Source organism: Aspergillus oryzae, chromosome 8 (genome assembly GCF_000184455.2).
Source record: "Aspergillus oryzae RIB40 DNA, chromosome 8".
Classification (NCBI taxonomy): Eukaryota; Fungi; Ascomycota; class Eurotiomycetes; order Eurotiales; family Aspergillaceae; genus Aspergillus; species Aspergillus oryzae.
Genome location: NC_036442.1, coordinates 617,408 through 645,201, shown reverse-complemented (window position 1 = coordinate 645,201; position 27,794 = coordinate 617,408). Strand labels below are relative to the sequence as shown.

At 47.1% G+C, this 27,794-nt stretch overlaps 7 protein-coding genes and 1 non-coding gene across 8 annotated transcripts; 5 read left to right on the top strand and 3 right to left on the bottom strand.

Moving 5' to 3' along the window:
* Positions 1–1,267: 1,267 nt before the first annotated feature.
* On the top strand, positions 1,268–3,583 carry AO090103000243 (uncharacterized protein; the record flags this gene model as incomplete). The annotated part of the gene is made up of 4 exons (XM_001826779.1): positions 1,268–1,654; positions 1,713–1,876; positions 1,944–2,741; positions 2,812–3,583. The coding sequence occupies 4 exons, from the start codon at positions 1,268–1,270 to the stop codon at positions 3,581–3,583; spliced, it is 2,121 nt and encodes a 706-aa protein (XP_001826831.1).
* Positions 3,584–4,156: 573 nt separating this feature from the next.
* AO090103000244 (uncharacterized protein) lies at positions 4,157–6,008 on the bottom strand (the record flags this gene model as incomplete). Its single annotated transcript, XM_001826780.3, has 4 exons — positions 4,157–5,012; positions 5,064–5,147; positions 5,200–5,325; positions 5,392–6,008. 4 exons carry the CDS (start codon positions 6,006–6,008, stop codon positions 4,157–4,159), a joined length of 1,683 nt encoding a protein of 560 aa, XP_001826832.1.
* A 4,947-nt stretch (positions 6,009–10,955) lies between these two features.
* Positions 10,956–11,027, top strand: AO090103t00006. Its single transcript has one exon. It is a non-coding gene; the product is annotated as a tRNA-Gln (tRNA).
* A 619-nt stretch (positions 11,028–11,646) lies between these two features.
* AO090103000246 (DUF4334 domain-containing protein) lies at positions 11,647–12,354 on the bottom strand (the record flags this gene model as incomplete). The annotated part of the gene is made up of 2 exons (XM_023233372.1): positions 11,647–11,832; positions 11,896–12,354. 2 exons carry the CDS (start codon positions 12,352–12,354, stop codon positions 11,647–11,649), a joined length of 645 nt encoding a protein of 214 aa, XP_023093875.1.
* Positions 12,355–14,477: 2,123 nt separating this feature from the next.
* AO090103000247 (uncharacterized protein) lies at positions 14,478–14,863 on the top strand (the record flags this gene model as incomplete). Its single annotated transcript, XM_023233371.1, has 2 exons — positions 14,478–14,728; positions 14,779–14,863. 2 exons carry the CDS (start codon positions 14,478–14,480, stop codon positions 14,861–14,863), a joined length of 336 nt encoding a protein of 111 aa, XP_023093876.1.
* Positions 14,864–15,944: 1,081 nt separating this feature from the next.
* AO090103000248 (uncharacterized protein) lies at positions 15,945–16,920 on the top strand (the record flags this gene model as incomplete). Its single annotated transcript, XM_001826783.3, has 2 exons — positions 15,945–16,457; positions 16,510–16,920. The coding sequence occupies 2 exons, from the start codon at positions 15,945–15,947 to the stop codon at positions 16,918–16,920; spliced, it is 924 nt and encodes a 307-aa protein (XP_001826835.3).
* A 67-nt stretch (positions 16,921–16,987) lies between these two features.
* On the top strand, positions 16,988–17,518 carry AO090103000249 (uncharacterized protein; the record flags this gene model as incomplete). Its single annotated transcript, XM_023233370.1, has 1 exon — positions 16,988–17,518. The coding sequence occupies one exon, from the start codon at positions 16,988–16,990 to the stop codon at positions 17,516–17,518; it is 531 nt and encodes a 176-aa protein (XP_023093877.1).
* A 2,605-nt stretch (positions 17,519–20,123) lies between these two features.
* On the bottom strand, positions 20,124–20,763 carry AO090103000252 (fungal specific transcription factor domain-containing protein; the record flags this gene model as incomplete). The annotated part of the gene is made up of 2 exons (XM_001826785.3): positions 20,124–20,284; positions 20,334–20,763. The coding sequence occupies 2 exons, from the start codon at positions 20,761–20,763 to the stop codon at positions 20,124–20,126; spliced, it is 591 nt and encodes a 196-aa protein (XP_001826837.3).
* Positions 20,764–27,794: the final 7,031 nt, after the last annotated feature.

Below are 27,794 nucleotides of genomic sequence, written 5' to 3'. Positions count from 1 at the left end.
CGAACACGGGTGAGCCACCCGTACCTCCCAACACACCCATGAAACGCGAACCTGTACCGCCGCCGAACGAAGCAGCACCCCCTGCCAGCAACAGAAATCAACCAGTCGGAAACTCGGATGCACCGCCACAGCTGCCTCGGGCAAAGCTGTTCGGTAATTGTAGATCCAATGGCAGGGATGCGCGTCCTACAGAGGTGGTCTTGGATAATTGTCTTGGTTGGGATACTGTTAGCGAGGCATTGGTCGCGTTACCGAAGTATGCATATCCCCATGCTCTTTCTATTCATATTTATTGTTAGCTGGGTTTGTACGTCATGGATACTAAGTACTACATCTAGTGGACAAGGACTGGCGAGGGGTGGTTGCTGGGGCTGCGAATATGTCAAGATCTCTCAGGACAGGTACCGAATCGATTGTTGGTGCGATAATGTAGTCCGACGCCCCTTGGAATACGTTGCTCGGGGATCACAGCGACGGGCGGCTAAGGTCACGTTTAATCAGGGTAAGTCTTGAATGAATGGTAAGCTGATTTCAAGCTAACATGCTATAGATGGGGTGTTCCGGTTAGTCAATGGCCAGCTCGCCTGCCCTGCACAAAGGTCTTGAAAGCGAGGTTTTCATTTTACCATGAATGGTGATTGTGATGATTTAGGGTTGGGAGCACAGGGGACGTTGAACATTTCCGATGACCTCAACCAGCCATAGATTGCTATCATAGATATTGATCTTGTTACCCGCTTATCTCACATTAGCCCTAATACGAACATTTAACCACTCCATTGGGTCAGAAGCCTATACATCCTAAGCAGCTTCGCGTAGCTAACGAGCTCGAAGACAAAATTGATTTGCTTATAAGTGGATATCAATTTGCAGATCGACTGGTGGCTCCGTTACCCTATCCACAGCGTATATATAGCCGATCAGAAGAGCAGCAAAGACCTGGACCAAATGCCCAAGCTTTTAGCCGTACCGTTAGCCTATGGGAAGACTAAAATAATTGGATGTCTTCTCCGAATGGCCCCCAATAACAGCCGATTCGATTCTGGGAAAGGATCAGCGTGCTTTAGTCCTCTTTAATCGCTGCTAATATTAATTAAACTCGCCAAGGCAGACACGGCCTCGATTCGATTCAGGGACCAATGTTGATCCTGCGAAATCTCACTCTGGACCGTCAAGGCGCATGTCGATTCTGAATTTCCTCTATTTGTTCACTCTGACATGGCAAATCAACCCCTGATGCTACATATTCACCCTTTAACCACAAAATATGTCCCAAAAAACATTTGACCGGGCGGAAACGGTAGAACTGCTTTCAATTCCACGAGATGAAGAACCACTAGGGCCGAACTCGTCCAGCGAAGACGGAACAGATCTCAGCGACCGGACAGGAGTCCAATCGACGCGAAAACACCGAAAGAAGCGCAAAACGGAAAACTGGAAACGGTCGTTATATCTAGGCTCGTTATCAAGTATTATCGTACTACTGTTTAATGTTTCCTTTGTCGCCTGGGCCGTGTCGCATCATGATCTTACAGAAGATCGCGGGGTACTCTACACCGGCGATTGTACCAAGACCAAGAGAATGAGTACTGGGATTCATTTGGTCATCAACATTTTAAGCACTGCTCTGCTTTGCGCGAGTTCCTATACTATGGTAGAGAGATGTTTCTTTTACCTGTAGGGATGGTGCTTAGATCCTGACATTCAGACAGCAATGCCTATGCGCCCCTACACGAGCGGAGATTGATCGCGCACATCAGAAGAATCAATGGCTGGATATCGGTGTGCCTAGCATGCGGAATTTGTTTCGAATCTCGAAGATGAAACTCATTCTTTGGCTGATTCTCGCGCTATCGTCTCTCCCGCTTCATCTATTGTACGTTCATATTGGTTACTCTACGTTCAGTTCATATACTTATCAGAAATATTAACTGTAAGAACAGTTACAACTCGACCATCTTCTCCACAATCACAAACCTCGAGTACGAAATATTTGCAGGAAACAAGCCGTTCTCCGATTTTAACGCGAACAACGTCCGCCCACCTCACGATTTTATAGACAAGAATAACACCATGTATACGAACCCCTACTTCTCATTCTCAAGAATGCTTGACAAAGGACTCCACAACGAGCTCTACCGTCTGGAAAATGCCGACTGCATGTCCGCCTATGCCACGAACTTCCAATCCGAATACGGCAGCGTACTTTTACTCACTGACGACTTTCACCCAAACGACACCGACTTTGACTTTCTATCAATTCAGGGAGCCTCTACCCCGGTGAAAGGAAACAATCCATACGCTTGGATGTGTTGCAATCAAACCGTGTACGCCTGCGATATGCAGACTTTATGCCGCGACCAACTTCCGGAGATCCGTACTCATGTTGATAACTGGATAGTCGGTGGCTACCGCGTGAATTATTGCCTGGCGGAGAAAGTTCCAGGAAATTGCAAGCTAGAGTACAGTCTCCCTCTAGCTATTATCGTTATCGTGTTCAATACTGTCAAGGCGATCATCATCTGCGCCGTGGCCCTCACGATGACCGACCTACCCATCCTCACAACCGGCGACGCACTAGCTTCATTCCTCAAGACCCCCGAGATAAGAGATAGAGACCACTGTCTCATGACCAAAGCCCTAGCCAAGAATCCACCCTCCAAACCCCTTCCCTACAAAGCAAAGCCCCAAAGATGGGCTACCGCAGTCTCAACAGTCCGATGGATCATCTGCATAATATGGTAGGTACACCATATTCCCCCCATTACCAAAGCCAACACCACCCCCACTAACAAAACCCCACATAACCAGCTACACAATCGCCATCGCAATCTGCATCGGCCTCCTCTGCTTCGGTCTCAGCCAAATCACCAACAAAGGCAACCTCTGGTCCGGCCTCGGTATCACAAACACCGAAACCCTAATCAGCGGAAACACCTGGCCCCCTTCCCTCCTCACCAACACCATCATAGCAAACACACCCCAAATTATCTTCTCCGTACTCTACTTCACCTCCAACAGCGTCCTCACAACCATGACCCTCGCCGCAGAATGGAGCAACTACGCCCTCCACCGAAAAGGTCTCCGCGTCTCCTCAACCCCACAGGGCTCACAACGAACAACCTATTTCCTCTCTTTGCCTTATACATACGCTATCCCGTTGTTGATATTCTCGACCGTGTTACATTGGCTCATATCCCAGAGTTTATTCCTCGTTAATGTGGAGACATATGATATGCAATTAGAGCGGTTCCGGTTATTTGATTTCGCAACGTGTGGATATTCTCCTGTTGCTATTGTTTGTGCCATTGTTGTTGGTGGGGTCATGGTTTTTGGGCTGGTGGGGTTGGGGTTCAGGAGGTTTGGGTCTGGTATGCCTGTCGCTGGGAGTTGTAGTTTGGCTATCGCTGCTGCGTGTTATCCTGGGGTTTCTTCGGTAGATGGGTGTGGGGATGCGGTGGAGACTATGCCCCTGCGTTGGGGGGTTGTGTATCAGGGGACTGGGGATGGGGTCGAGGTTGGGTGTTGTGGTTTTTCTGGCGGGGAGGTTGGGATGCCGGTGGATGGGATGGTTTATCGGTGATTGGATTGTTTTTTGTATTATTAGGGCTTGGTTTAAGGATGTCTGTTTATTTTGTGATAGGGTTATGTTACGTTTCATATACTGGGGTAGAGTTGGGAGAATTAGTTTGTTCTCTAGGATAGTATTGTAAATTGGAACCAGTTCCAGCATATGCATGCTTTGGTTCTCAAAGTGAAAATGTTATATTCACTGATTGAAATAATGAATAGACTCAATGCCACGATATATCCATACCGATGTCCGTATACTCAATGAAAGCCGAAGGCCAAGAGAGAGATAGAAAGAGAAAAATCAAGGAAAGGTAGAAAAGGTAGAAAGAAAGTACATACCGTAAACACAGTATATGAACAGGTGATAAGACAACAAGGTGGTATCCAAGAACAAAAAATCCAACATAAAATCAGAACTCATACATATACAATCAAAACCGTCATAAACTGCGCAAAAGGTATTAGAACATATGAAACACACCGTCTGCGTATATACACCGTGTATCCAAGCACATTAGCATATTAATATATACAGGCCTCGACAGATTAAGCCCTATTGCGTTCCACGAGCCCGAGAAGCCGATCAGACAGCCTCCTCCTTAATGGGATCAGAGGATCTGCGACTCTTAACAAACTTGGGCCATGTATTAGTGAGAACGAGATACTTGATACTCTTCTCGGCGTCGTTAAAGACAGTTGGCCCGAAGGCCTCGGGGACTTCGCCCCAGAATTGCACGCGGTCGTCTGAGGACACTGGGTGGAGCTCGACCTGGGAGCCGTTGCCAAAGCTGGGTGAGGAAAGAGATTTCATGGGGAAACTGGGGGTATCGAAAGGAGTGACGGGGTCGACGGCAGCGCGCTTCTCGCCGTACAGGGAACGAGCAGGGCCCTCGAAGATGTTTTCAAGCTTTCGGAGATCTTGGGAGGAGATGTTCACGGGAAACTCGGCCTGGCTAACACTGATAAACTTAACGTAGATATGCAATGCGCGGTTGAACCGTTCGTGGAGCAACTCTTTCATGTTATTGTCCATGGGGTCGGTGTTTTCTCGGAGCGCCTTGGGTAGCGAGTTCTTCCATTCGGCGACGCTGGTGAGGAAGGCGACATTCTCGCCGGAAAAGTCGTTGAGGGCGGAGAATTTCTGGAGAGGAGCGGGGTTACGTTCTAGGACGTGTTCCAGGGCGCCCATGGTTAGGATACTGTCGCGGGAGCCGGTGGTATCGACGGAACCGTTGTGGGATTTCCAGCCGGACATCATGGAATCGACCAAGGTAGGGATGGAGTTGAGGGACCTGGCTTCTGAACCAGACTTCTTCATTTTTGACTCCCACTGCTCGATCGCATTGAACGTCTCTTGGCGAAGGGCGTGGTGGCGCATCACCTCCCAGCAGGGAAGAAAGACAGTGAAAATTTCCATGATCCAAATGGACAGGCAAATCCTATACCACGTCAGAAAGTTGTTTTTCCAAATATATAGACGAAAGGCTTACCACTGCGGAGGAATCCAGTACTGGTTGACTACCTGCATGGCAGGAACGTAGAGAGCGATGAGCCACATCGGGGTAGCGTGGAGGCTGCGTAAGATGTTAATGATAAAACCCTCTCTTCTTTACTTTTCATACTCACTTGGCGATAGCGCAGCCAATGGTCTGGACTCGCCAGCCTTGGGTATCATGGATATGGCGAGCTTTCCAGAGCACGAAGGGAGCGACAATCCAGGCCCAAAAGAACTGAAAAAACGCGGTGGGCCACCTAATCTGGGTTAGTATCAACTGAAATCGGGCGACCGCTGCACATCAGCATCCATGGTGTTCTTACCATTCCCAGCCTGTGCCCTGTTTTGCGGCCTGCTCCGATGGAGTACCCGTAACCTCGGTGCCGGGAATCCCCCAGGAGCTGTGCCACTTGCGAGAAATCACCCACAGCAGGATAGTGAGAAATATCTGAAAGGACATAGCGATAGCAACGAGGATGAGGATCCTCTTGGTATACTCGAGTCGGCGGAAGCGGGCAAACAAGCCGCCTTTGGGCTTTTCATCGGGAACAGACTCAGATATACGGCTATTATGGTGGGCAAATTTCCGCTGGTGCTTTGCGACGTGGAGGAAACGAGTGTTGGAAGCGTGGAATAGGGCTATTCCGCAGCCCAAATAGGTGCCCATGATCCAGTATTGGGCGTCTCCCGGCATAATGGGACCGATCATAACTCCAAACTGAACCGATGCCCAATACAAATGAAGCAGCACGATAGCTGATAGCGACATACCGATGCCTCGAATTCGAAGAGTCGGCATGTTGCGATTGGCAATGAGATAGATCATACCCAGTGCAACGGCGGTCGTCCACACGCCGGCCCAGCATGCCCACCATATGCTCACCGGGGTGTATACGGCCTGCGGCTTAGTTTCCGGGGTGATTCCGAGTTCCGACCCCATGATGGCGGTGTTTCGCTGAAAGAATGGCTAAAGGAGCGTGGTGTAGTTGGGTACGCTTGTCAGCGATCGCCAGTCAAGGTTGACAAGTTCGTGAGGATATCGAAGCCATGGAGGAAAGAATAAGTCAATGCACCTGCAAGGCAGCAGTTGGGCACATGGTCAACTTAATGGGTTTGCAGGATCTTAGATTGGCGATATCACTTGCAGATCGGTTCCAGGACGTGCATCCATAGCGACTCTGTAGGGCCATCTCATTGGGGGTGAGCTAGCCTAGATTGGAAGTCACAAAGGCCCACCCTTGGGACGATTCCTTGGTTTTTTAATCTCGACCCCCTCCGAACTAACGATCTGTGATTTGGAATTAATTGCTGGCCCACATCCCACGCTAAATTGCTACCGTCCATTTCTCACGCTGAATCACCGAAACAAAGCTCAAAAACGAGCGTTTCCAGTGGAGACGTAGCATCAGAGGGATTATCACGAGCTGGCAGTGAGATCGTCAGATAGCAAACTAGGTCATAACTGTTAACATGCTTGATATAATGAGGTGTTTCTTGCACCACGTAGGGCGGGATTGCGACGGGTTCACTCGGCGATACCGACGGTGGACCCAAACTAAAAAAGCTAATCCGCGGTCTGGGTCGGAGTACGTGCCCGATTTCCACGTGAACTAAACCGATCTTGCACGATATCCCCTTGCACGATGTCTTCATGCACGAATCATACAGTGGATAATGCTCTGGACCTGCCTACCTAGGCAGGAGTAGATCTTAACCGAGATGGTGCAATCCGCCGATGGACCAATGTCGTCTCTGCTTAAGGTTTTCACCTTAGTCAGTTAGATGAATCCTTGTAGCATCGCAATCTCGCCGTTTGCGACCTTTTCCGTTTGCTAATGCTGCTTCGCTTGAGTCGTCCCAAATCCTAGGCTCTTTTTTTTCTTTGATATCTTTCGTTGTTGGATGGAAGATATCCTCTATAATCTCGGCTACAGACCAGTTCATCTATTTTTTTACATCGCTTCGGACTCTCACAACGCACCTCGGCAATACCCAGTTACCAGTATTCCGGACCTCGTAGGTTCATGGCAGGGATCATAATTAATTAATCTACCCACTAAAAATCCAGCCGATCGGGAATGATCAGGAGGGATTCAAGATAGGTACCTGCGTCCCGTCTCTAGTGTACACTGTACAGAGTAGACAATCAACATAGGGCGCACGGTCGCACGTGGATATGGCGCTGTAAGGTACGGACCGTGAGATTGGATTTATAATTAATAGAATCCTTCCGTACATCTCAGTAAAAAAGAGTGAACAACCCATTAATCCGAATGTCCACCCCTAGCGTCTCTTGGCATTAGGGCTTGAGGTTTTTAAATGGCAATGGCTAGCTGAGCGGTGTGACCAAGTGGGGGGTGTGAGACGACTCAAGAAGTCAGTGGAGCTAGCAGCCGGTAAAGAAAAACGGGAGCTTGGGATTTAACTATTGTCTCCTGTCTCACCCCAAGGTTCCGCATTTTCCAGTTCTTGAATCCTTGAAAATGGAGAGAGTCGCCGATCCTTACGGCATCTAGTTCGAGTCACGTGATAGGGTTTGGGTCAACAAACCAAACCAATTCTCGAATCCTGATTCTTGAGGCCATTATAATTTAGCCGTAGACCCGGTTAGCAGCTTTGATTTTGTCTTTACCGATGTTACCGATGAACATACCAAAATCAAGAAGTAAGTCATGATAATAATATATTAGAACGTGAAACGATCGTGAGTGGGTTTGCGGGTCTTTTATTGGCAAAATTTCTGCTAGTCCCGTCTTAACACGGTTCTTGATATGATTTAGGAATATACAACGAGCTACTTGCAAGGGGACGGGATATTCAAGGAATATATTGCTAAATAACCTCATATCACTACCCAAGTAGGAAGCGGGTCAAAAGCTGGAATCGCCACAGTGGCTCTATCTGTCCCACCAACGCTCTTCTTGCAGTACGGCATGACGACATCTGGTGGAGTGGAAGGATCAGCAAGCTCAACTCGGGAGCATTTCTCAGGGGCCAAAATGATCAACATCTGCAACTTGAGAACAAGAAAACTGTCATTCTCTACTCCGGGATAACTTCTGGAAAACTACGGTGGATTTGATGGAGTACTTGAACGAGCTACACTGTAGCTTGAGAGGATTTTCTCCGCTGAGCTGGAGCAGCACATTCTGGTCGCTGAGTGCATCGTTCATGTACCGAAAATATCAGACTATCATCGCCCTTGTGTTAACCACTTTCTGCAAGGGGAATAGCTGCCTATATGATCACCTCGTTATCACTATCACGCTCACAGTCAATTAAAGTTATCATCCTGCAGTAGGAGATTTTAGCTCCAATCTCTGAGTCTGGGCCCAGTACATAGGTGCTGAATCCGTGCAGAAGAGGGACCTAAACTTTACAAGGATGCACTAGCTGCGAGACATCCCGTCGGATATAGACCGAGGATACATTAAGCCATGTGGCAAGCATAAATGGGGTAAGTCGAGAAAGTAGAAAGGGGACGCAATCAGGGGTTCTAGGTCACCGGGGCGGAGAGAGCCCTGAGTTCTGGCCGAGTCCGGGGAATGTGATTGGGAATGTTGTCGATAACCAACGCGAGATGTTACGATTGAGAAGGAATCGCATCCCTGCCGCACTATATGCAAGGCTTAGGGTTAATAACAATAGTCATACTTGGCCAAAGGATATGTTGGTTTTTTCCCGACTGCGTTACAGTACATGCTTTTGGAAGCCCTAAAGCCAATCGATCATTGTAGGGAGAATATTTCCGATTATATGAGGCGATAGCGAATAAATCCAGCAATCTGTGATATTTAAGAATTGTGCTGGCCCTGTATTTACGGAGTGCCGTCAGTGTGATAGCTTTTATATACTGACTTCAACCCGGGCTTTCGATAGATGCTGATTGAGAGTTTATTGCCGCGAGTCAAATAATCAAGATTTTATTCAGCTGTTAGAGACCAACTATTGACTGTGCGGCTGGCAGCCACCTCACCGGTGTGACAGAATCTAGCTCCGAAGCACCATCGTAATCCCCGAGTCCAATACAAAGGAGATAGATAAGATGAGCGAAAAGAGATTGAATAACCAAGTCAATCCTCTCACATGTCACCAATTCCCTTGTAGATAAACCATCCAGTCTGCGCTCCTGGTTCTTACTCTGCCTCCTCATATTCAATTCGGGGCCTCATTACTAATAGTAAACGTCCTTCCATTAAAGAGTGATGCCAGCAGTCGAAGGTTACCTATCTCATATTTACCAGTATAGGCGTAGACAGTCTACTAGGCAATAACAAGTCAACTTCGTATTATAAACTACATAATGTTTGTCGGAAACTGCGAGGTCGAGATATGCATATCGTCTTGAACCCTCGACCATGTGACGTAGGTAAGCATATGTGGAACGCAAATTCTTCAATTCGTGCTCTTTTGTGTGATTCATCCGTTGGATAAAATATACTGCGTAAAACACGAGGCTGTGAGAAATTATACTATGATCGAATGTGCAGATGACACAATTTAATAATATTGGGGTGTGGCAGGTTGTATACAGGATCCAAGTCCGTTTCAGCCTCGCGTTACCAAGCAAGCAAATCATATGTGATTACAAAAACGAATTCTCCTCGCGAACATTCAAACTCTCATCCTTCCTTACCTCCATGTCGGGGTTTACGGAGATATTTATAGTAGTAAAGAGCAACCACAATATACTTCACGCCGAGCCATATACTGTAAAATCTGGAGTATGCTGTGCCAGGAAATTGACAATAATACCTTTCAAATACATTATAGTAGATGCAACCGACAAGATCGGAGCAGTACACCAACATTCTACTGAAGTTCTAGTCTGGCAGTCTATCCACGATCTGTACATACTATCCGCCATGTATGCGTTTTACTATTATTATGCATCAGGGTGGTATAGTCCATGTTATATGACTCCTGGATACCGATATGTATAATGCACATATTAGATGGGATGGGAAGGCAGGGCTTACTATGGTTCAAACTTTGTTATTGTTCAAGTTTGCACAGTACCGCCCACCTTTATTTCTATCTTGAGCTATCTTTACTTCTCTATTCTATATACGATGGAATGTATACGTGCATGAGGTAGAGATGGAGATACTATAGTAGTATAAAGTCTAATCACGCTGAGCTATCTAAACGTAATACATCCTTTGCAGTTGGTCTTGATCGTCGAGATTTGAAGTCCCCGCTTCAGGCACTACCTTTGAAGCGTGTGACGGGAAGGCTGTACGCGCCCTTTGCTCTCGGCCAGGTCAGTCATGATTGTGAGTTGCGATTCGTTGACGGGAGTAATGGAAATAATGGAAATAAAGGAAATGGAAAAAGGCTGCGTTGCTTAGGCACTATTAGTGTGCCTTGTTGCGCAGCGTAAGCAAGCATTATCGATACCTGAAAAAATCGGCAGCCCCCCATGTTCTGATTCAACGCGCAGCTTATATATCGCCCTGAGACCATATATATAAGCCATCCAGTATTCCCATCCCTAATCTTACCATGCACACGTCTCAAATGCGTCCTCATAACAGACACTGTGGCCTCCTATTACTTGGCTACTTATGTCTCTACCCCTACCTACATCGTAATTCATGATCATTCTTGCCTACTCTAGCGGTGTACGAAAAAATATATATATCCTCAAAGAAACGGCAAATAAAAGACCTCTCATTGAAAACTTCACCACCAACAAATAAAACCACTCTGGCTGCAAGTTAACGAAAAACTGATAAATATTGATAGCTGGTCTTGCTATTCTGGAGTGGTAATCAGCCCAGGTTAAAATGTATGTATACTGCTCAACCTCAATTTGTGCGAGTTTTCAGTGACCTTTTGATTTAGCTTATATTTTAAAAACTATTCTAACTGTTCAACAACCAGCGGTTGTGTAGTGTAATGGTTATCACCCTGGATTCTGATTCCAGTAATCCCGGTTCGATCCCGGGCACGACCTCATCTTTTTGTTTTTCTCCCCCTTGAACCGTCACCAAGATCCCTTGGGACCCACATTCACCCGTGTTCCCCATAGCTTTGTTGCTTTATGCGAGCTAAACAAATCGTGTTTTAGCTGCGCCGTAGTTCTTGAGCCGCTACGGAAGATTTAAAAACGTCGATGTTGTATGAAGTCGTGCGATTTTTAAGCACCCTTAAAAAAGTAAATTAAAATCTTTCTCCAAGATATACCATTCCCAGAAGGGCTATTTTACACCACAACATAAAGCCATCACGAACTGGTTGAAGTGCTAGGCACATTCACCTTTAGACGCTCAGCGACAGGGGGAAATGGAAGATCTTGATGATCAATTGCCTCGCGGAACTAATTCTAATGAGGACAAAAGGAAGTGAACCCTCCGATTATCATCCGAAAGCCGAGGTACAAGTCTATTAACAGTTTATCGTTGGGCCACAAGTCAAGGCAAGCATCGTTATACTGTTCCCTGCTTATTAGACTACACCTATCCCAAAGTAGGCCACAGAACATGATCAATTGAACTGAGTCGTAAGTTACAAAAAGATTGAGTCATGTATGGGGAGACCCCACACCCTGCCTTATGCCTAGATTGCCATTTATGTTACAGCGAGGATGAACTGCGTCGAGTCAAATAGAAATAGTAAGTACCCTTAGCACCGAACAGCTTAGGTGTATCCATGGCACCTGCAACCATATCGTCGCTCACATAACGAAAATGGTCAAAAATAGGCTTTTGGTCATAGATCATGGCGGTCGAGGTGACTCCTCGATAGACCACCTCCCGTAGCTATTCAGAAATAATAAGAATGTCAGCATGGTTAAGAACGGTTTCAACCACGGGTATGCGTACCGAGCAATGTCCCCAATCTTCCTTCCATACCCGGTTCCCTTCTGCATCATGAACCATGATCGGATCACCGTCGTCTACCGACCGGAAGTCTTTCCCGGCCCATTTCATTTCCTTGAGAAGCTTATGTCCAATATGTCCCGTGTCGATATCGCCGCCGTTCCACTTGCCAATCAGGAAGGAGGGAGGAACTGGCTTTAGTTGGTTGTATACATTCTCCACCGTTGATTCTGGCACAAGGTCGGTGGCCTTGGTGAGTTGAATAAACTGTGCCTCAGGTCTGTCATAGATTGTGAGTTCCTCCAATGCATTTGGATTGTACTGAGGCAAGCATGGCGGACAAGACTTACCCTGACATGATTCCTTGACGAGTTCGCAGACTCTGACCGACTTTTTCGATAATACTTGGCTGATATAGCATAAAATTCGTTGATTCATAAAATAAGTCCGAATAAATGGCATTTATACAACTCTACTTAGGCGGGGGTTCCCCATGGGCATCTGGGGTTCGAAAAGCCTAGGTCCGCGGGGAGATCGACCCGCGGGGATTCAGTAAACCGCCGTGGACAAAACAAAGTTCTCCGTGTATGTGATTTGACAATGTCAGATACGATTTGGTCCATACCCCATATATCCTTTAGAAGATTAGACATTTCCTCTAATTGAAAGGATGACAAGGAAGCTTTATCCAATGAAGCGTCGTCATCAGTACTGGTAGACCAGTATTATGGCGGTTACTTGGCAGAGAGTTTTTAGATCAGGTATATCGGTGGTAGGTGACGTTCACGTCGAGCGCCGTATAAGTCACTGTTTTGGTGTCCTACTAGTATGTAATGCTGCCTGATTAGAGTAAGTACTTTCTGAGTCGGCCTTCTCCGATTGTTTTCAAGGTTCTTTGGGTAAAGGCTTCAATGGTCGATTGGTTGGTCAGGTATCCGGCGCTTAGCTGGCGCTATGAATACCCTCCGCCACGTGAAGGTAGGGAGCAAAGCCCTTCTCGAGATCACTTCTTATTTCCAGACCAATCCTCTTTTGCTAAAGCACTGCACTTTGTTATGTGTAGCATGGAGGTTGTATGCTTGCCCGTGACGCTTTATGCCGCGCTGGTAATAAACGCTGACAGAAGGTCTCAGATGGGCTAATAACAGCCACAAGCATGCCCGGTCTCGTAAGAGGCGTTAACACCATTTTCTGACCATGGGAGCGATGGACAAAACTTCAATGACCTTGAATAACCATGATGGCGTAAAGAATCAAGCCGTTCACCAGAACTTCTATGGCCGGTTAGCTTTGGGAATGGCGGCTACCCAAAGCCGGAATTGGAGAGCAATTCGAGCGGTATGAGAAGCCTAAGTAAAAGTAGAATTACTTTGGGTGTGCTAACATTTGTTAGACTCGTCCGACCGACATGATAATGGTAAGCGCTCTACTTCGGATTCGAAAAGCCTCCATCGCTGAACGATATTTATAGATATTTTTCGCTCACTAGCGGTCCCAGGGATGTTTGATCGACGATGTAACCTGCAACAGCCCTATCCCATCACCTGCGAATGGATATTTGACCTAAAAGAGTAGAAGAACTGGGAGGGAAACTCTCACGGTCTGCTTTGGATAAAGGGTAAGCCTGGCGCAGGGAAGTCGACGTTAATGGCATTCCTATACAATAGACATAAGAAGATATACAAGAAAGGACGACAGGGTATCAATCTCGAGTCCTTCTTCAACGGTCGAGGGGTGGAGTCGCAGCGCTCCCCACTCGGAATGCGCGTTCGTTATTAAATCAGCTCTTTCGGCAGGATGAGGTCGTACGCCCACTAGTAAGGGACGAATACCGTGAGAAGTACCATGTCTTTGGAGGGAGCGGACATGGATGGCATTGGCTACGGTCGGAGTTGGAACAATTGCTTCAAGATTCCATTCTTTTGTTAGCACAGCAACGACAAGTTACGATCTTCGTCGACGAACTGGATGGAGTAGGTGCACAATTTGCGTCGGAGATTACCGCGTACTTTCACCGGGTTGGTGACTCAGTTGCTGCCAAGATGGTGTCGGCAAAAATATGTATCTCATGTCGCTACTATCCCGTCCCCACCATTAGGCCGGGGGAAGAAATATTAATTGACCAGCATAATAAAAGCGATATAACCACCTACGTCAACGACCGCCTAGATGTGGAGCACCTAGGGGTCCCTGAAATCCAGGGAGAAATTCATGGACTCATTTACAATCGGATATCATTGCACAGAGCGGTGGGTTCTTCCAATGGGTGCATCTTATCGTGGCCTTGATTGAAAGCAAGACTGCTGACGGTGAATCGGTGGATCAGGCTCGCCACTAGTTGCAATATTTCCCTCATGGACTGAGCGATGTTTACCAGGGCATCCTGAAGAATACCATCAAGCGAGAGTATCGCAGCCAGTCGCTTCTCCTTTTCCAATGGGTCTGCCATGATGGGCGACCACTCTCAGTGACGGAGATGCGATATGCCTTGGCTGCAACAGACACTGTATAAAAGTTGCATTCCATCCGCTGCCAAAGAACAGGCGACTTCGCTCAAACCGACGACCAGATAAAACAGCGCATCCATGCTTTTATCTGGCGGGTTGATCGAGGTTGTGAAGGTGCCTGAAGGTGGTGGAAATGAAACCGTCCAAGTTATTCACCAATCGGTAACTGAATTCCTGCGCGCACGAGGATTGGCTTATCTAGCTACGCTCGCTGAGACGGACAAGAAAGCCATTTGTGTTATGCCAGACACAGAGCCACCAGGCAACGATGATATCCACAACTGTCCGGCGCCATTCGACGGCTCATGTTTGAACCATCTGGTTACAGAGTATGCGAAAATTGTCGTAATTGCTATTTTCGTTGTGATGATGTTCTCAGGGTTCCCGACGAGTCCAGTTTCAGGCTAGGAATACCTGGGAAGCAGTTGTGTTCTCATTCTATTGACAATTCCGTAATGTCATGACCTTTGAGTTGGGGTTAGCACGTTACCTACATACAAACTTGTTAACACGAAACTTGAAAAGTAGTCTAGAATTGTATATAAATATACTCAGCATACCAAGTGGTGCACCTGGTTAGATTCATATCTACCGTTCTGATTATAATTACGCGTAATTCAACCTGAGCCAAGTGATGAGGCACCCGATGGGATAAGGCTCCTGTGTTTCTCTCTACGAAGGAGTTCACCATGTTCCTGCCAGCTGAATCGAAACTCTAATTTCAATAGTTGTCTCCACTTTCCGGCAGATTTGGTATGTTGCTGTACAATGCCTCCGGTATGCGTGTTCCATGCTCTCAGACTGAGAGTCTCGGAGTCCCACGGACAGTGCATGATTGGCCAAGGGAGTGTGAGGGATGTTGTCGATGTTCAAGCTAAACGCAATGGGATCAGTGGAAGTGGTACGTATCAGATCTAAGACTTAGACGGATCCAAAGTAGTTCCTCAGCGCGGCCGAAAGCACAGATCGGCAGTGGGGACGAACACCTCAGCTTGCTTTTTTTTATTTCCCGTTTAGGTCTAGATAAAAGAGTTTTCAGCTCAGCCCAGGTGTAAACAAAACGCATAAAAGACCGTAGTCCCATGACAGCGTACAGAAAAACAATTATCTTGCTCGACTACGAGCCGGTCAGATTCCTATATTGATTCTATGATATAGACCGTCGCGATGTCACGTTACGCATATCCTGTGAATGCTGCCAAAGCGTGGATTCGCTCGACTAAAGTACGAGTTGTCTCAACCCTGACAGGGCTGCCTTTTCGGCAGCTGGCGCTATTGGGTGAGTGTCGATGAAATACAGCGACTATATTCAGTTTACTGATCAGCTTCCTTAGCGATATGTCACTTTGCTGAGACCGGTATGTAATGCCCCGGATAATAGTTCCGAATATGTGACCAATGACGCGTGGAGTGGAACTGACGTTGTATCAACAGTTGTACTCACCTCCATCGTCCCGTATATGGTACGCTAGCTCAGCCTAGATCTCCTTGTATGACCTCTGCGCTTCACAGAGATTTGACTAATAACTTCTCGCACAGCCCGACATGCTCGAACATGCCGGTGTACCAAAGAGCGATGTTGCTAAGTGGGTTGGCTTCACCACTACGATCACCGCTACCTGTGCGGGCCTGATGGGCGTGATATGGGGTATGGCTTCCGATTCCATGGGTCGGAAACGGGTTATCCTGCTTGAACTGAACCTCATGCTGGTATTTGTCTTCCTGTTTGGCTTCTCACAACACCTCGCCCTCCTGGTGCTGTTCCGCGCTTTGATCGGTCTCGTGAGTGGTAGCGTCGGTATTATGCGCACCATGATCGCAGAGTTGGTCCCTGAGAAGCTGCTCCAGCCATATGCATTCAGCATCCTACCGACTGTCGAGACAATTGGGTCCGGGTTCGGCCCCGCTATAGGAGGACTCTTGGCTCGTCCAGCGGAGCATTATCCTGGCATCTTCGGCAGGATTGGACTCTTTAAGATGTTTCCCTTTGCCTTGTCTAGTGTTGCTTCCAGCTGCGTTGTAGCTTTCGCTATTACGATGGCATCTTCTTCCCTTCGTGTACGATTCACCTTTCGTTAAGGAAGCCCAGGTTGCTCTAACAGCTGTATAGGAAACACAACCCGGGCGGAAAGACTCTCCTGACGATGGATTGATGATCGCAAAGATTCTGAGTAGCGTGTGGGCATTGCGAACGAGAAAGGCCGACATCCGACCGGAAGTCGTTGATGAGACAACAGCTCTACTCGGTGACACAATAGAAGATGTAGAAGAGGTTTTGGAGCAAAGAGCAGCTGAACTCGTGGGCCGTTGGAAAAGTGTTATCTCGCCACAGCCTATTCTCCTGGTGCTGATATCAGGTGTGATGAGCATGCATACCGTGGCTTTCGATTCATTGTTCCCGGTACTCTTGCACCTCCCTAAACAACATCTAAAGGGCAATCCAGATGTTCACCTGCCATTCAAATTCAGCAGTGGACTCGGGCTAGGTAAGCTACCTTCGGCATTATTGCCATTTTACTAACAATTATCTGTTCCATGTAGAACCAAATGAGATGGGTCTCTTCTATTCAATCGTCGGTGTATCCAGCATGGTAGTCCAGCTCGTCATCTTCCCATGGGCGGCCAGAAAGCACGGAATTCTCCAATGTCTGAAACTGGCTTGTACCGTCTTCCCTATCTTGTACCTTGTGGTCCCATTTGTACCTCTCCTCCCACAGCCTCTCTCCAGTGTCGCCGTAGTTGCACTGTTGGTTCTCAAGATGGCAGGGGCTGCGTTTGTTTTCCCATGCTGCACAATCTTAATCAGTGAGGTGGCGGGAGCTATCGGCATGCTAGCAACGGTGAATGGAATCGCTACTAGCATTATCGCCTTTGGACAGGCTCTTGGACCGGGAGTTATGGGACCTACATTTTCGTTTGGTGTCAAACTGGGCTACACGATTCTTCCCTGGTGGCTACTGGCTGGGTTCGCGTTTTTGAGTTCGCTTCCAGTTGCTTGGATTAAAGAGGTGGATATTAAACTTCCCGAGGAGGGTCTTCTTCCTAATGAGGAAGAGCAGCAGGTTGGTGACGGTGAGAATGATATGGAAGCCCGCGGCAGACAGCCTACTCTGATTTAGTTGATCTTTCGGGGTGGAAACCAACCCCATTGGCCATACACATATTGAAGCGTCGTTTACCTGCTTAGTGAACTCGTTTCAGATTAACCTGAATATTTGTTGGAACACTAATTTTCTATTTACTGCAAACAAATGTCATCAACCGACGGGGACTTTCCAAGAGCATACATATTTGATTATTGTTTAATAATTAGTATCCATATAGGATTCCTCCCAGTATTAACAAAGCAACAATGCCATCACCACCAAGGTCATATCATAAACCTCACTGGACGAGGAAGACCAGAACAGCACACCGATTTACGCCTACCAAAACATGCCAAGCTTACTAGCCACGGCTTCATCATCTTCATAACTCTTGCAGCAAGAGTAGCATTCCTTATACATCAGGTTAACTAACGTACCGAAGACCAGTCTTGGTCATGGATACTACTCACCCCGAATTTCTTGTCATGCTGTAGCCCGAGAGTTAGCGCTATTCCAGAAAGTGTTAAGATGCCGATATGCTTACCCATCCCTCGGGACAATGTGGCTTCTCTGGGAAGCAGACCCTCCAGCAAACATCGGTACTATGGACCTCCACAAGACGCGGTACGGCGTTGGCACCGGTCAGGAGAGCGGTGGTTGCGACAAGGATGGTGGAGAACTTAATTTTGGGGAGTTGATTCGACTCCAGGAAAGGTAACGAAAGGATCTGATTTGTTGTTGTTCAGGTTGACGCGATGTGTCTGAAGAATGGTGCAATTTTGAGGGATAATGGCGCTCTATTTATCTTTGTTTATGTGATTCTAGACACTTGTTCTGCCTGGGTTGTTTCGTATGTACATTTCGACATTGTGACGTTCATGATAGATAATGTACGTTTTTGGCAACACCCTCATTCTTGTTAGATAGGATATGGTTCAAGTGTTCCGAGAGTGATTGTGATTGTAAGGCATAGTTTATTCTAGCGGTAGTACTCCAGTAACTCCATGATGTATGCGGGTAATGTATCCATTTAAGGTTATCTCTCAATGTAACCCAACAAGTCTAACCAGTCAACAACAGCAATCTTGCAGTTAAAGTTTCCGACGATACCGATCTTGAGAGAGTGGTGAGTTTCACTTGTCCAGATCATCGTGCTGTAATAAGTTTTCCGCCGGGTTGTTAGAACCGTCTATTCACTGGCTGACATAAAGTTAATATATAGATTGGCCGAAAACGTCGGTGGCAGCATGAAAAAGCCGATGTAATGACGTCAACCATATGTGCGATACATCTACCGTTTGCAGAATGCGAAGTTTTAGGTATACCAGATTCTGTATCTCGCTTTACGAGTTCTGTGATATTCATTTATATACTCATCTCTAGGATAGTGCTCTTATAAGGTTTGATTGAGTACTAGGGATCAACCACTGGATGAGGATTTAAACTACTCAGTCTGTTCCAAATCGAACATAGCTAGTGATAGCATGAGATATTACTATTGGTAGCAATGTAAAAACAGTCTCGACCTAATGACATGTTTGAGATAGTGGACACCGGCATACACCCGGGCGATCCGGAGCACTCTTCCGGTAGTGGGCTGTACGCCAAGAGCGGGTGCTACCCACGGCCCGATGGGGTTCCCGCTCACGGAAGATTCCGACCCATGCCACATATGACCTATGCAGTAGATCGAAGAATAAATTCTTAGATTCATGCACAAAGATGCTTGCGAAGCTGAACTCAATTCAATTGCACTTGCGTTTCGTGTGAAAAGTTTGTAAGTTTCCTGTGAGTACCTAACAGGTTCAACTACATTGAGTAGTAACACCAATACTTTGAAAGATAACAGTTTGTAAACATCTTAGAGGAATTCGTCTTTGTTCAAGACCACAGATCTCGAAAGCTAGCGTACTCCTGTACGCATAATAATGGATTATGACATCGAAAAGCAGAAAGATAGTGATCCCTCCCCAGGCCTTGGCAGATGCAACATGCTCGGAACCATTGTAGAGTACGTCCGAAATTGGTGTGACCACTTTTACTGTTGTATTGATTCTCAAATTCTAATGACTAAGTCACACTAGCACGTATCGACAGTTTTTCCGAAGTACCCACTTCGATGATCATCCGTTTTCGTTCCATGGTCGGAAAAAGTCAATCGATCGTTCGTAGTCAAGAAGAACGGGATGGTCCCCGATAGGGATCGCACCCACCCAAGTTGCCATCGTGATAAATGGTACCCGATACTGCCTGCTTATGCCCAAGATGGCATTATTCTAGCTCGAGTTTTTCAAGGCTCGACTGATGCTTCTGTCTTTGAGAATTATGTTGAGCAGCTTCTTCGGCACTGTGGCAGATGGCCTGAGCCAAAATCTGTGTTAGTCATGGATAACGCATCTTTTCATCATTTCAACCGCATAGAGCATATGTGCTTGGAGTCAGGTGTGAAATTGGTCCATTTGCTTCCATATTCCCCGGACCTGAATCCGATTGAACGATGCAATAACTAGTGCTCATTCGATCGGCCAAGAAACTATAAGTTTCTTGTTTTTTTGCAACTACTGGCCAAACTATCTCATAGAGTCAACCCGATCCCTTGAGTCCCCATCGAAATGTATATTTAAGGGACAATGCCGCTCTAGGAAAGAGCTGCTCCGTCGGTGAAGAAACCAAATATAGTATCATCATCGAGAAACGTATGTTTGGCCCCATCATGGACATTAAATTGACATACATCCTCCACGCCGTCTTCCCCGAGTGTGATGGTTCCCGGCACGAGGTCAGTACCGATGTTGGCAGCTAGGCGAGAGTTAGTATGGTTTATATTAGCTCAGCGAAGCCAACTGACCATGAAGAGACGACCAGGAAACTGCATCGGAGGTATTAACTGTGATGCAGGGTGCTAGTTTCGCAACACGAAGCATGAGGCTTTTCAGTAACGCCAATGGCTTTTTCAGCCCGGATCCACATCCTTTCTGATACTTCAACAGAGCAGACCAGAAGAAACGACACGCCTCAGTATAATCATCGCGGCCTTGACTATCAGATTGAAGTAAAATAAGCACGGCACTATGCATAGCATATGGGATGCCAAATTGGGCACGTCGAAGTGTGAATGCCCTTTGGTATGCTTCGGCAAGTGCACGGATGTTAAACGCAGCTTCGATACATTTGTCCATTGCTTCATGCTTGACCTTTGAGTGCAAGTTTATGCCGAAGCGATTCTGTGTTGTAAATGGTTGTTGAGTCAAGATTACCAAGGTCCAGTATGCGGTCATAAGAATCTTGTCAGCAAGATACGAATAGATGCCATAATTCCATGACAACACATACTAAAGTGTCATCTGGTGCGGTGGTGGGGGGTCGTCCACTCTTGGATCAACGATAGATGCGAAGGAAGGCCCGATCTCCACTCGTCTAATTTCATCATGATTTGTTGTCTGGTCTCTAAGAGACTATGCAACGATTTGACCCCATGCCCTGTCAAATAAAACGCTCCTATGACTGATTCTGTTATGACTGAAAGTTGGAGCAAACATTGAAACGTGCTGAGAGCGAATGAAGGTCTACCGCGGTACATCGGGGCCTTGGCATTGCATAGCTCAACATTGGGGTTGATATAAGGTTTCCATTCTTCCAGCTCCTCGAAAGAGTCAAGAAACTCCCGAGGTACATTGGCCTGGGACAGGTACAAAGCCGGATTTTGACCGAAATAAAGGGATTGAGATTTGTCGGTGGCATAGGCACCCTAGTATACTCTTCTTCTGATCTCTCGCTCCAGGGAGAGAGTATCATATCGTCTCCGCTGTGAGAAGGCTTCCGATCTTCCAGATGGTAGCCGAGATCGAATATCATTCGGTAGGCCATACCACAAAACACCCAGCCAGCACTCTGTTTGCCATACTATACCAGGCAGGCACCACAGAGAAAAAGCGCAACCACGGTAGGCAGATCGGGTTTGTTGATATAGTGGACAAGCAAAGATCTGAATCGGCCGTAGAATGCCATTCCTGAGGCTCGCGGGTCGCCGCTATCTGGTAGCAATGGGTTCCGGTCGCTATAAAGGCTGCTCTGTATGTATATAGCATTCATGAGAAGTTTGTTAACGTAAGGCCCATTGTTAAGAAGACTATCCATAAAGGCTGGGCGATAAGTAAGAAGATACATCAGGTGAAGTCGGTTCCAATGGAGGTCCAATAGATGCATCGCTGTATCCATAGGAACGCCATCAAAGTCGATGTTTGCGGCCATGCTCGACGTGTAATAAAGCATGTGTTCTTTCTGTCTACTAATTGCCGAGAAAGAGATGAGCTGGTCTCGAGCGGCGGCCCGCGAATCATTTTCAACATCTCTTGGCTGTGTTGTGTCTGACGAGTGTTCGAGGTAGCGATGACGAAGATTTGTGACACCATAGGCCTGTATGCCAGAGATATCAGAGTCTATTCGAGGATTTCAAGGTGCGGCGTCATTATCTTGACTGGCTGACCGGTGATTAAGTGATAAACGGGAGTTAGTGGACGGTATAAACCCTGGCCGCTTTCCGTGTCGTGGAGTTCCTGATATCTGCTCAAGTGACACGATTCCAGATTTTAATTCATGATCTGGCTCTAGCCCAGAATTCGGATGTCCTGTCTGAAGCAGTTCTGAGGGCAAATTAGTACTGCTAGAATTCCCGTCGATGACATCTCCTGCACCGCTTGCCTTGTGGGCTTGATCCTTCGATTTCTGAATTTGCTTTTGAAGCAAGTAGACATCCACGCTCTTGGCCCTGGTAGCTGTTCTCCTCCCATCCTTGGGATATTCGCAGTGCTGATTCTTCAGGATACATAGGCCGCATTTTGGAAGCTGACCGTCACATTTGATCTTTCATCAGAAGTTAGCTAGTCCTTCAGAAGCGTAGGAGGCGGAAACCCGAGAGCCAAAGTCTTTCTTTTCCATCCATGTTTATTTCAGGCATCATCCACGTGACTTGTGGGATGACTTACCTTCTTGAGACGACAATGTTTGCACGTGGAGCAAGCGGCACGAGCTTGGGCTCGTGCCTGCCGACGAGGGCGCATTTGTCGTGGGGGCGTCATGCAAGAAGAAGGCCGACGTCTTTGAGATCATATCCGCCACTTTCGGCTTGTCGTGTTCATGAGACCGCACGGCTTCCGCGAAAAGGGTCAAGCTCGGGATCGAGAAACCTGAAGATGGGGCGGAAGTGCTGGGAGAAGGGGCGGAGCGGGAAAATTAGTCATCATACGCCTTGGCAGCCCTAAATCGCCATTGGATGCAATAGGATAAGGTTCGTATAACTGGTAAAGTTCATAGTTATATTTGCTTTACTGACAGGTTTAGAAAATGCCATCTGAATATTCGATCACCATTCTCTAATAATCCATTCTGTGATTGGCCACGTCAGGCATGGCTACTTTCGGACATTTAGAGTACCGGCTTTGGTCTCGGAGTCTTGAAGAACCGGATAATTTGCTATCTATAAAGTAATCCCTCGGACTGATTTGTTTTTTGCAAGCTCGCCGCAAATACCTTTCCTTGATACTACGCACCTGTCCTCAAATTCGTTCAATCCAACGATATGCCAATTCTTCGACACCTTCTCGCCTACTCCCATCCTCGTCTCCGACACGAAGCTTTGCTCACTCGGTTGCATCTCCGGCCACCGGGTCGCATTCCAGTGGGCTATCATCACACCCGAGCTACCAATTTGCAAACAAAACATGGTCCAGCTCCTACGTCCATGATCAGAAAACTTCAGAGACCAGTTACAAGACTATTTTATTGGTTCTCAGATTTTCAAACTCGACGACCATGGATTACCCAATTATGCCTCACGCCGCTGATATATTGTCTTGGTGACTTTTCAGCGCAAATGATAGAAGACGAGGATTACGATTACCATCGCTCACTACGAAGTTTCGTCATCGGGCTAGTTATAGCGATTCCTAGCCGTGAGTGGTTTCTGTTCTTAGGGCGACGGTTCAATTACAGTTCGCCCTCCTTGTCTCTGGGCGCTAAGGTCGCTGCCAACAAAATCTTCTACACACCGATGTTCAATGTCTAACTTTTTTGCATTTCATGGGCTCCTCGCCGGGGAGGGGCTTTGGGGTGCATTTGAAAGAGTCAAAACACGGTCCCTATAAGTATTCCCAGAAGCATTCTTTATTGGCCTTTGGTGACGGCCTTCAACTTTTCATACATCAGACCCCAGTCTCGATCGATAGCAACATCTCTATTTGCAGCTTTCTGGCAATCATACTTGAGTTGGCTGAATAACTCCGCTGGTAAGGGGGAAGCAAAGCACACATGCAATAAATGGACATCTGGCGTGGCGAACGTGGAGGATTTAGAGCGTCAGATGCTAATATTTGACGATAACTAAGATACCAACCATTTCTGCCCTTTTCTCGCCATCTCTCTAAACTTTCCATGACCATTTGTCTACTTGGGAGATAATTGTTGATGTTGATTGGAGGATAGATAGAACCGATGGTAGAAGTCTTTGAAACTTTCTTCTTTTCAGTTTGCTGTTTTTTTCCTTAGCATAAAGCTACTCGCGAAGGCTGTTGGGAACACCATTATGGATCTCAAGGAGCCCACCTTGGTCTACGTATTTCACGAGGGCCTTGGGATGGTGCGTCTTTAGCCTGTGACACCAGCTGCCATCTGGGTCTTACCAGCAGTTTTGCTCTTCATGGCGGCATGGAGGTCCGGGACATCGCGTGACACGATACACGTCCCGCCAGACTGAATGTTGACCGGAAGTCTGCTCAGCGAGCATCCGCTTAGTGACCGATGATTTACCTCTCTTGTCAGTTGAAGTAGGTAAGGACCATGTATCCTCTATGTAATTAAGAGAAATCTGAAGTCGTAGCTTCTTGCGGAGACGGTATAAATGGGTCCAAGCCAGTAGCTGCTTCTCCACCACCGTCCAACCGATACCAGTGCTCTCAAAACCCTTGTAAGATCTCGTTGAAAACGATCGTCTACAGATAGCACGAGCTCGGTGTCGTCTAGCCCTACCCGCCTGCTGCGGGCTATTTTCCGGCGTAGAAGATTCCCAGAAGTCTCTACTATTCGAGTCCAATGATCACTAGGTGGGCTAGTCAGGTCTTGTTCCGTATCCTTCACCACAACCCGATTGTTCAATTTGACCCTCCATTCGCTTTGATAGTGTATACAATTCAAAGATTGTTCGCCCCACACAATTTCATCTTGACATTTAGCTACTGGTATCAAAGCTAGATGGTCAGAGGAATGTTGAAGTAAAGGGGGTTTGGTTCGACCATACCATCGGAACAATTTTAGATGCAGACTTTGAATATTCATCCTGGTCTAGTGGGCAAGGAGAGATATCTATCTCTCGCATATAGACTAAAGTTGCTTGACTCGCTCGTAGGAATTCATACCTGGGTATGGGTTTCATACAGTGACGTCTGTGTTATAAGGTCGAGGAACTTGGTCATTCGAGTGAGTCATGTTATAACTTATAGAGATGGCAAGCGGACACTGTTACTCTGTTCTGGCGAAATACTTGAGGAAAATAGTTTCAAGGACAATACTAGAAATGTTCGATGTTCGCTCTTGGGTCTTCTGATGCTGTGTTGGATTGGTTAATGGTAGAGACCCAGTGTTAAGGTTATCTTCTCAAGTAGGCCAGTGTAGCAATATTTGATTGGTAGGTTAGTTGATATAAAAATTGTTAAATATTCAGTTGTCGCGATATGCAGCGATATTACAGGCGGTGAAAATCAGCTGGCAGAAACTATTATACCGTGAGTATATAAAACCCGCTGCTAACATTGTAATGTCCTTGCAACGATGCCAGAAAAGGAACCTCAAATGAAGAAGATTGCACAAGACTGAGTCAATTGGGAAGCTTCGTCCAGCATTTCTAATAGCTTACTTCTCAGCCAAGCCATCAGAAATTCTTATCTCGAAATCGTTGTGGGCTGTGCGATATTTACTAAGCCTCAACCGGCAAGGCCAGTGCCTACAGTTGACTTCCTAATCAAGTATAGAGAACACACGACCTCAAGGTTATTTGTCGGACTGTCCGTGAGCGTTTGCAATTCGTGCCTGAGTGAACGTCGCATTGTATTGGAGCCTGCAGAGTCGAGAGGCGGGGTATATGGACGTCGTTTAAATCCCTTTCAAAATACTCCGTAGTGTAAAGACAAGATTGTCAAAATGCCGAAATTTCCGGCAGAGGCTTGAGTTCACCCTTGATTGGAAGACAGTCGCGTGTCAGGACCAGGTGGAGGTGAGGGTTGCATCCACGGGAGATTGGGATTGTCGTGATGGCTGGGTCCCACGGTGGAGAAAACTGCTGGAGGCGCCAATGATCGACCCTGGCCCCCAACCTACATCGGGCTAGCTGGCTTTGGCAAAGGATCGTCCTTGAGAATGGGCGAGGGAAAAAAAAAATGAAAATGAAACATGTAACAGTCCACTTGCAGCGGAAAGGTGACTGAAGTGTTCGGGAAGGCAGTTGTCGGATCCATCCACCACCTGAGACGTCGTGGATGAAGTTACTTTATGGACGAGTTGAGATTTCTCCATAGAATACTCAGTCGTTCTGCGAGTGGCCCAACCTGCGATCATACCGTCAATGCGTTGAATGCAAGAACAAGGGCAGCTTAGTAGCGGTTCGTTGGTAATTCGTGAACGGGTTGATCCATCCGGCTTTCTAGCTCATATTGTCTTTTCGGAGCTTCCAGTTCAGTCGGGGGCTTGAGAGCCGGTTGAGGACTGCTGGTCACTGGCATGGCCCCTTCCCCAGCGGGCGGCTGAGATTGTTTTCGGTCACGCATGAAGAAGTACCAAAGAAGAGCAACGATTAATGCGACTCCTGCAACACCACCCACGACACCTCCTGCAATGGCTCCAGCATGTTTACTCGAGTGAGAGCTGCTCGATGAGTCGGAGGCTGAAGTAGTTGTTGCGGCGGGTATCGAGCTTGTTGATGTAGATCCGCTAGTGGTTGCAGTGGTTGCGGAAGCCGTTGAAGAAGTTGACTCGAAACCTGAAAATAGAAATATTCCTGGTCAGAATGGAAGCTCGATTTACACCACATAATGGAAGGTCATCACCGACTCTGAGTCTTGGTAACTAAGATTGTGTTCCCGCGCGCGGTGGGTGCCTCGTCGGAACAGCCCACAGCATTGTCGGGATCATCCGTCCAGAATCCTGTTTGCCCAGGCAAGCAGCAGAAATATCCAGTGTGATTGTACATGATCCCGGTCTCATTGGCGCAGTGGGGAGTCGCTTTCAGCGGTGCTGTACAGTCGGATTCCGTCGGACAGCAAACATTGTTCTGGATTGATTGTGTAGCCCCTGGGCAAACTGAATCGCCAGGGCAGCACGCATAGAAGTCACCCCATGTTTTGCCGCAGCTCGTTTCACTGGTAAGGCAGCTGCCATTTCTGCGAAGAGGAAACCCGTACGGTGGATCGTAAAAAACCATGTTATGAGATCCCAGAAATTGACGTATAGCCGTGAGCGATGCAGAAGAGTGGGACGAAGAGGATAGAAGAGCTGAAGAGGGAGAGGTCTGTAGGAACGACTGAATCAAGCCTCCACGCTATGACGGAGCTAAAATCTTAGCTTCGAGGCGGGCCCAAACACTGGGGACTGAGCCCACTTAATTCGCTCGGGTGGCAGGACGTCGGATGAACTTTGTTGCTGAGGAAGCGCCTCTAGCTTTGTGTTTATGTAGTTAAGACCAAATGCAGGGCGTGATACGGCTCTAGTTGTCGGAAAATTCGACCAAGAAGATGCTGGTAAGCGCTTCGTTGTCCCGCAATAGAATAATACTTGAACGTACCTTGTGCGGTGGTGAGATATTCAGCCGAAGAAATAAGTGCGTAGTAAGCAATCTCCCAGTAAGCAAGGGATTTATCTTACAGCGGAATGCAAGAGATCTTTTCATGTTATGATCGTCGGATGGATATAAAATTTGAAGCTTCGACCAGCGTCTCTCTATGCACAGGGGCCCCAAATTGCCCATTAAGCCCACATAATAACTACCCAAATTCGCAGCCGCTATGGACAGAGACTATTTTGGCTTTTTGGTCATGATTTGGAGGTTCCCTCTGTATCTATGCCCCGTGTTATTATTAATTTCCTGTGTCGTTCTATAGACCGCCACCCCCCATCAATGGCCCTCAATCGGGGCTAAGGCTCCATGAATGGCAGTTGTTGGGGCATCATGCCTCGGTGCATTCTTTCGTTACATCTATGAATGGTAGGGAAGGTCGCGAGCTGTGGTGAATATTTCTTACCAGCTGTGACCATTAGGTACCCTTGG